This window comes from Solea senegalensis, linkage group LG10, assembly GCF_019176455.1.
Source record: "Solea senegalensis isolate Sse05_10M linkage group LG10, IFAPA_SoseM_1, whole genome shotgun sequence".
Classification (NCBI taxonomy): Eukaryota; Metazoa; Chordata; class Actinopteri; order Pleuronectiformes; family Soleidae; genus Solea; species Solea senegalensis.
The window spans coordinates 15,344,627-15,353,730 of NC_058030.1; the positions used below are offsets into that span (position 1 = coordinate 15,344,627).

General features: G+C 39.2%; 1 protein-coding gene across 7 annotated transcripts in view; it reads left to right on the top strand.

Annotated features, from left to right (window-relative positions):
* The window catches only part of LOC122776472 (pleckstrin homology domain-containing family A member 5-like), a 92,731-nt gene extending 84,149 nt beyond the window's left edge, over positions 1-8,582 (top strand). For all 7 annotated transcript variants that reach the window (XM_044037028.1, XM_044037029.1, XM_044037030.1 and 4 more), the window contains 8 exons: positions 30-150; positions 2,087-2,202; positions 4,239-4,448; positions 4,584-4,745; positions 5,555-5,688; positions 6,099-6,241; positions 6,524-6,623; positions 7,353-8,582. In XM_044037028.1, the coding sequence (XP_043892963.1) occupies positions 30-150; positions 2,087-2,202; positions 4,239-4,448; positions 4,584-4,745; positions 5,555-5,688; positions 6,099-6,241; positions 6,524-6,615 (978 nt within the window). In that variant the 3' untranslated portion in view covers positions 6,616-6,623; positions 7,353-8,582. The remainder of the gene's footprint in view (positions 1-29; positions 151-2,086; positions 2,203-4,238; positions 4,449-4,583; positions 4,746-5,554; positions 5,689-6,098; positions 6,242-6,523; positions 6,624-7,352) is intronic.
* Positions 8,583-9,104: the final 522 nt, after the last annotated feature.

The window sequence follows — 9,104 nt, forward strand, 5'->3', positions numbered from 1 at the left end:
GGTTTAATGTATTTGTTGCTCATCTGCAGAGTCCAGACTACAGGCTGTATAAGAGTGAACCTGAACTCACCACGGTCGCTGAAGTGGATGAAAATAATGGCGAGGACCGATCAGAACATCCGTCTGACAGGGAACATTCTGGAAACAAAGGTACACCAGGAAGACAAACCACCACTCAAAGTCATTCAGTGGTGGGTTGGGCCACATACAGCACAATTTGATCTCAAGTGGGCCGGACCAGTAAAATAATATCATAATAAGCCACAAGAACTTTTTCTTTGTTTTACATTTAAGGAAGTAACTTTTTTACAAGACGTGAAATTTCTTGAGAAAAACAAGTGCAATTTCAACAATATTATGCCTAAATTTATCATTTACACATCACACTGGATCTATAAAGGGTTTGTCACAGGTGTCTCGAAGTGAAAAATATAGTATTTTACCTCACGATCAGATTCTAAACATAATGTGAAATTTTAACAAGTTCATCCTGTGGGCCGGATCGGACACTCAGAGGGGCCGGTTCTGGGCGGCGGGCCGTTTTTTTTACTTTTCTGCTCTTTCTTGCCCCTGTACACAGTACATACTCCAAATACCACACCGTTTCCTCTCACGCAGAAGTGCTGCCCAGAGAGCGTATTCTTTTGTTGAAATTGTTACAGCTCATGGCAAGTGACCATTACAGGCTCCTCCTCCACCCACTCCCACTGTTGATAATCTTTGCTATCACGCACATACTCACCACTTTGACATAGGGCTGGTCGATATGGCCTAAAACTAATATATATATATCTATATATAGATATATAGATATATATATATATTAGTTTATATATATATATATATATATATATACACATATATGTGTGTGTGTATGTTTATATATGTATATATGTATATGTATATATATATATATATATATATGTATATATATATGTATATATAAAAAATGATATTTTGAAATCTCCTTTATAAAAAAAGGTTTGAGTATTATTAACTTACATTTCCCTGGCTTACATAAATAGTATATCAATACTGCGATACTGTTTACAAGCCTCAAGAATCAAGAGATGTATTGTCATATGCACAGTAAAAAAACAAACAGTACAATGAAATTCTTTGTCGCTCCCTTCACATCTTATCACGCACATAAAATACACACGATAGTATTATAGGTTGTATTGTGTGTTTAAGTGTGGGAAAACGTAATAGTTTAATCGCATTTACTGGACTTTATTTAGACTTACTGCCACTGTACATTTGCTGTCACAAGATGGGTTACACATTTTTATTTTTATTTTTTAAACAGCAAATTGCTCTGTATTTAGTGAAGCAGCATGCAAAGCATAATTCATGTGCTCTGAATGTGAATGATTACACTGCAGCTCCACATCTGTTCCACACAGCCCCACAGTCGACAGGAGCAAGGAGCTCTGATGCTGCCTGCAACCTGCTGGAAATACTATAATTACCTCTGCTAAGGAGGTTATACTTTTGCCAGGGTTTGCCCGTTTGTCTCTTAGTGTGTCTGTCTGTCTGTGAGCAGCAAAATCCAGAAAGTTAAGAACAGATTTTGAGGTATCGGTGTAAGGAATGAACAAATCTGGATTCAGGATTGTTATTATTATTTGAACAATTATTCATTTTGAGAGATTTGGGTGTTTTTTTGACATTTTATTTATTATCTCTGATAAATAATAATAATAATAATACTCTATCAATTTCACTGTGTAGTTCTTCTTTCTTGATCCGCACTGACGGCCTTGGTGTAGTTCTGTGCTCTTGGAGTGATTTCTCTAGCTGTCAGCACAGTGTACTTGATGCAGTGCTATATTCCCAGGGTTAAAGATGCTGAAGGTCTCACAAATTCACAAGTTTAATCAAATAGACCGAAAATGTCCATTACCAAATTGATGTGAAAATTCCATTATGTTGCTAATGTGGATAAATATGGATCATTTTCCTTTGAGACTTTTCTGTGAAAACATGTGCAGCACGTATTTAAACGTTGTTATCGTAATGTCATTCACTCTCTTGTCATGTAACCGCTTCTTAAAAACGAATAACCTCTTCTTTTCTGTGTTAGGAATGTCCTATCCTGTTGGGATTGTCCCTCCCAGAACCAAATCTCCAGTGCCTGAATCCTGCTCCATAGCTTCATATGTTACATTAAGGAAGAGCAAGAAGCTTGACTCAATGACGGTGAGTCCCAGAACTTTAGTCTGGAGGCAATGGTACATCTACTAGTTCATGTTAATTGTTCTAACATGGATTTTCTTTGGGAGACAAATTCTGAAGTGTTTTCTTTTTCTAAACTGAACTCAGAATGCAAACCTTAAGTGGATTTTTTTTCATTGTAGGAGTTTTGAAGTTAGTTTGGCTGCACAGGATGTGTTTTGTATTCTCTTTACAATATTTTGAATACAGCTTTATTGGAGGTTTATGTTTAGATTTGATAAAATAGCCAAACTATTAACATAAGTCAGTTATCTGGAACAAGCACGTAAATCTAAATTGTGTTTATCTTTCTGGTCCTTTTTTTCTTACGGGGCAAACAAGGTTTGTTGTCCCCTAGCAGTCACAATATAAATAGAATATGAAAATGAATGATTGACAAGTGCTGTGCATTGACCCCTTTTAATGTGTTTGTTCTGGTTATTAAGCTGCTGGTTGAAAAGCTTAACGTGGCTAGTGTGTGTGTGTGTGTCAGGCTGTCATAACATTGTTGCCAAGCTCAGTTTATATCGTTTCCAGCCTCAAACACTATCAACTTAAAAATGGTAACCATGTCATTAGTGCACCACAGTGTAGGGTGTGCCCCATTTTGGGGTGTGTGTGTGTGTGCGCGCACCTGGTATTCCTTATGTTGTGGGGACCTAAATCTGTTTACACAGTCACATTATGGGGACAAAAATCAAGTCCCCATAATGTGAATTACTACATTTTAAGGTTAAGAAATAGTAAGGTTAGGGTTAGGATTAGGCCTGTAGTAATTATGGTTAAGTTAGAGTGAGTCTCCAGGAAATGAATGTAAGTCAAGGCATTGTCCTCTAAAGTCATGGAAATGTGTGTGTGTGTACATATAATATCAGTGAACATATGTGTACTTTCAGCAATGTCAGCAGCACTCGGGCGCACACACACACGCACACACACAGAGTTTAGAGTGCAGCCTCTTGGGTACCGTCCCCTGAAACAGCCTGAACAGAGAAGACTGTGTTCTTTGTCTTTGGACTGAATCCAGATCTACCAGCCCCTCCAAGTATGGCACAAACCTGAGAGTGAACAACTTCTCTTCAGTTCACTTAGCACCATCGGCCACGATCATCAGCCTCTCCTGCTCAGGCATTAACAGGCCTCCAGTCTCTCTCAGTGCACCCATGCGTGTCCACAGGGAGCGTGCAAGTGCACAGTCGTAGGCTGTTCCCATATGTGTTTGCTCAGTGTGTTAAAGAGGAATGAACCCCATATTTATTGCAATTATTATGTTATAAATATAAGTATTCATTTCTTTAAAAGGAGCAGAATGGTATTTTTCACAATATTCATTATCAGCTGAGATAAACATGATTAACTAGCTCGGTCAAGTTTGATTATTTTCATCCGTTTTCAGTGCAAATTATTATCAAGCATTCTGAGAGGTCTGATCACTATGACCACATGAACCTGAGTCCAGGATGTGTCTCCTGTGACCGTATATAGCGGGATCTGGCTTCAACTGTGCTGTATTCAAACACGCACTTAAGTCATATCTGGTAGTGATTTAAAACATAAAACAAATGAGTCTGGCTGCACATACGTGTCCATTGTCATTGTGTGTATGACGGGCAGTGGAAGTAAAAAAGGAGCTGAGTGAATCAAAGCTTAACTCGCACCGCTGTAACATGTTCAAGGATATTAACTATTAGAAAAAGAACTCGCGTTTCAATCCATGTTAATTTTGCGGTGTGGCGGCTACAAATAAAATGTCTAAGAATGTGGACAAATGCGTCCTCAAACCACCTCTGAATGTGGTTTTTGTGACGCATTCAGGATGTATTAGGTCCTTTCAGACCTTAATGTGGTGCTGTCTACTCAGAACAACCAGGAAGTTAATATCAGATCTGGCCACTGGAACTTCTCAATGGTGGAGTTTTTTTGTCAGCACGGTGATTATGTGAACATGATGCTACGTTTTTAGTAAGCCTGCTTGTCTGTGGTTGTCCCTTTTATTTATTTATTTTTTTGGGGGCTCACAGGAGCGTCCACGTAGTGCAGTGGAGCAGCAGATGTGTGCTGCCGAGAGCGGCCGGCCCAGGATGAGTGTGGAGGAGCAGCTGGAGAGGATCCGCCGTCACCAGCAGGGCGCCCTAAAGGAGAAGAAAAAGGGCCTCAACATCCGGGGTAGCGGCCACGAGAACCCACCCTCCCGCAGTCAATCATTTAATAGAGACACTCGCAGCGTGCAGGTAGAGTGATTGACATATTTATTATTTCAGGCAGCATTGAATTTTAGAGTAGGTTGAAATCATTTCCTGGCAATTCTGTCTTGTGGTCAGATCTCTGAACCTTTATCTTGCTTGTTACACATTCTCTTTTCCTAGTCCCACATGAGACGTAGAGACGTGGTGATGAGCAGTGACATTCTGGAGCTAGAGGCGTCTCTCAGGCAGCAGGACGTGGTGAGAGAGCAGGAGACGCCGGCTGAGGAGATCGCACGTCTCAAAGAAGCATCTCACGCTGACAACTTTAATGTGGACCGAGAGGTGAGACACAGCAGCGGACCGTCTCACCACTGAGGGAGATAATATTGTCACAGGCAAATTATTTTGGAAGTGTTTACCAACAGAACATCGAGTGCTATGACGGTACTGAGTAATGAAAATCATCGTTAAATTGCATTACTATTTTAATACCATGATTAGAGCCTTTTATGACTTAAATATCACATGCTCATTTATGATACGTACAGCCACTCTTTAGCAGTGCCTTATTTGCCCTCTGGACTCATCTCCAGGCTTTAAAAAAAATATAAAAAATGTGTTTTATTATTTAAATACTGCAGCTAGTTTTTAAATGACAAACAAAGCACAGCCGGCTGTGTTCCCCCCCCTTTGATTTACTCAAGTAAAAACAAACCTTTTCATTTGAACAATAACACATGTAAATCACATGTATTATTAAACCTGTAGGGCAAACTGTGTATTGTAACAGCGATAGACGACGTTACAAACACATTCATCTTCATGAAACCGATGGGTGCAGCCAAAAACGGGGATCTACAAACTCATTTATCCCAGTGACTCCTACACTGGTTTGATTAGCTCAAGATGGATAATAATCCTGAGATGAATAGCCCTGACTGCAGATGCCACAAGCCTGTTCACATTTTGAGAGCGACAACACCCAGAGTCCATAGCCTTTTTTCTGCATTAGATCAGAATGTTTCCCTTTTTTTCTGCCCAAAAAGAAGGTGTTTTCTACACTGAATGTCATCTTCCTGGTGTTCTTTTTTTTTTTTTTTTATTTGTGAGTTACATCATCTGTATGCAATGTTTGCTCTCTGTCTCCTCAGCTCTCTGTGCCTGACAAAGTGCTGATTCCTGAGCGTTACATAGAGTCAGACCCCGAGGAGGCTCTGAGTCCTGAGCAGGAGGCTGATAAGCAAAAGAAAGTCGACCGCATCAAAGCCCTCATAGCAAGAAACAGGTAGAAAAGCTACAGTTGTTGTGTTCTTTATCTTCACAGGTAGCTTTTCCTGTTTTTTGTTTTTTTTTTAATCTTTGATATTAAAGAAGGATCCTTTGGTGAAAGTTTTGACTGTGTCGATGAGCACTGATACTTCCCTGCAGACCTCATGCATAAAATAATTTCTAATACAAAGAGGTTGGTTTTAGGGTCACCACAGGACATACTCAAAGATGAAAAGCAGGGTTTTAGATGTGCAGAGAGGTCAGTGTCCTCTTCTCCCAGCCACAGTAGCATTCAAATCTAAATGCCATCACTCTTCGATTACAGAAAGATAGCTTTGTTTATCCAGTGCTTAAATATTCAAGACTCAAACGTGTGTTTAAAGCTGTAGAGTGTTTACGACAGAAGACGTTTGTTTCCACTCCCAGCATGCAGAATGTGTTGCCCAGCACGGCTCTAAGTCCAGAGGAGGAGGCGGAGGAGGAGGTTACCGTACAGGAGAAGGAGAAGATGATAAATATCTCCTATGAGCTGGCAGCTGAGGCCTCTAAACGCAGCAAACTGGTAGCAGGTACTGTAATGTCCCTGCAGAGATGGGGGAGGCAGGGGCTGACTGCATGTGAAGAGAAAAAAGCTAATGTTAGCCCGCTCTGACTTTCATGTTGTGCTTCATTAAACTGCAGCAGCTGGCTTTGTGGATGTGTTTGATCATTTATCATTGTCGTCTCATTTGCTCTGTGCTTGATTTCATTGATTTAAGTGATCCTTCTGATTCATTATTTCTAGAAGCTATTTGGGTTGTTTTTTTTTGGGCATTTGAGTGTGTTCATCATGTTGATCTGTTTTGTTGCAGTGAAAAGCCTGTCATCATCCTCTCCACCCCCTCCACAGTCGCCTAACACGCCCCCTCAGCTCACTGACGGGTCTCACTTCATGTGTGTGTAGTAGCACCAGTAAGCACATTCATTAACCCGTTTTGTCTCTACTCACAGTGCTAAAGTGTTGTGATGGTGGTCTATGGTGACGTCGGCATGTCAAATGGAGTGATTTGGGGGGGAATTTGTTATGATGCGTTTTTATTATTCTGTCTGTGTTTGTGTCCCCACCTCCTTTCACATGATGCTGCTCGCTGTCTTGTCTGTGTTTTTACTCGCAGCATTTGTTGTTGCCTACCGATAATACTCACATACGTATTAGGTATCACATAATAAAAACTTTTTTATACCAAGTAACTCCTGAGACAGTATTGAGCTCTCAGAGTCACACCATTATCACCAAAGTTAAAATACAGTGGTGTAAATAGGCCGTGCAAAGTCAGCCACGGACCTTTCACAGGAGCCAATAAGATCATTTTCTCTCTCATCATCCTCCTCTTCCCCACACATACGACTACTGGTGTAGTGAAATTAGATTAAGATGGAGCGAGAGATAAGGTGACTCTAATTAGAGTATTTTTATGTTATTTGTTATTTTTATAATTTCCGATCACATACCCTGGTATAAACTGTACAATAGTATTTCTGCTTTTCCTCAAAGTACCACCAGAGGAAGCTCACGTACCACTGGTGGCACACGTACTACAGTTTGACAACCATGGACATAGGGAATCCTACTCCACCAGTGCTCATTGTTTACTTTTATTTTTTATTTATTTACTTTTTTCTCATCTTGTCTTTCTGCAGCACAGGCTCTGGCCTCAGTAAAAAGCTACACATGAAGGAAACAGCTGTGGAAATATCAAGACGCCCCTGAAAACTCACCCGGGGACATCAGCACAAGCCCCACAGAGGGTGAAACTGTCCACTCAGGGGGGGTCTTAACCAATGACTTCTCTGTACGCTCACTGTGACGTCTTCAGCTCCTGTGCCACCAACCACTCTGTCTGTGACATTTCTCTGCACTTGCTTGGAGACAGCTTTAACATTATTATTGTTGCAGTTCCCTTTTGATTTCTTACCAGGCGTTTTAAGTTTTATTATTTATATGGTTTTATGAGGTCCTTGTTTGAATATGGGCCGTGTGTGTGTGTGTGTATATATAAAAGGCTAAAAGACTGAGATCTGTTTCTGGGTCCGTGATGAAACATTTTTGCCCGGTTTCTTCTTTTTTTATCCCCATTCATTTTCCCAAAAGTTATACAAAGACATTGTCACATTATTTTAGTTGACATAAATCTTTTGTAATTCACTGAACCATTTATTGTAAAGAATATTTTTCATATGAAACATGAGTATATAAGATATATACTATACAATGAGAGGAGGGGCCACTTAATTGCCGCAGACTAACATTATTTGTAATTTCTCTTGTTTCTGGATTGTAATTATTTAAAATGGGATCCACTGAAAATCCCTGTTGCATTGTTTCTGACACTTATGTGAATGTTTTGGTTTAAAGCTATAATCTATTATTGGTTTCTAAAATTTATTCGTTGTTAATCCTCTTCTTGTCAAGATGACCACTGATAAAGTTGTCTCGGGGGAAAGAGACAAAAAAAAAATTTAAATTAAGAGTTTGCCATTGCAGGCTAAGCTGCAGCCATGGTTTAGTGTATTTCTACACATCAGATAAAAAGTGTTAAAGAAACCAATTATGGACTCTATTTTTTTTATCCTGAGAGATATTTGAAATGGAAGGTGGAAAAATGTCTTGATTTTGATTCTATTTTACAATATATTGGTTTAAAAAAAAAAGATTAGCACATGTAAAAAGCAATAAAATATGTTTGTGGATCCAAGATTAATCTTTGTTTGTAAAAAGTGTAATTACCAGAGGTTTACTGTGTATATAATGTACATGGTAGAGCAGGATGGGAGGATGTATCCGACATATGGTTACGTTCTATATTTGATTTGAAAATGTTCATAACCCATCTGTTTTATATCATATTGAATAAATGTTAACATTTTTAATGGGTGGGTGCATTTGTGTTCTTTGCTGTTGGTGTAACTGAGTGCAGTGTTCTTCCTAGTGAAAGGTATTTGTAGTCATTTCATTTTTGTCAATAGAAAAATAAATACTGGGGATACTGTTCTTTGACTTTAAAGATCCTTTGAAATCATTTTATTGGCATAATGGCCACTTTAAAAATAGAACGGTGTCTCCCTCTTGTGGTCATTCTACTGCTACTACATTGATCACATCTTGCAGCTTTTCTATTGCAAGTTGAAAGGAATAGGGAAGAAAATGAGCCACTTTGTGGTAAGGCGTCCTTCATGGGGGGTTAACAGATATATCCAATGCTCTTATATTATAAATTATAATTGTGTTTTGATGTATAGCTCTCAAAAGGTGCAAATCACGGTTTGTCTGATTGTGAAAAATATATATTTGGGTATAAAATGTGGCTGTGGATGAAGGTCGTCTCAAACTCAACTTATGCGTTTAGTCGGTGGAAGAGGATGACCATCAAAATTTACTATTATTAAATAAGT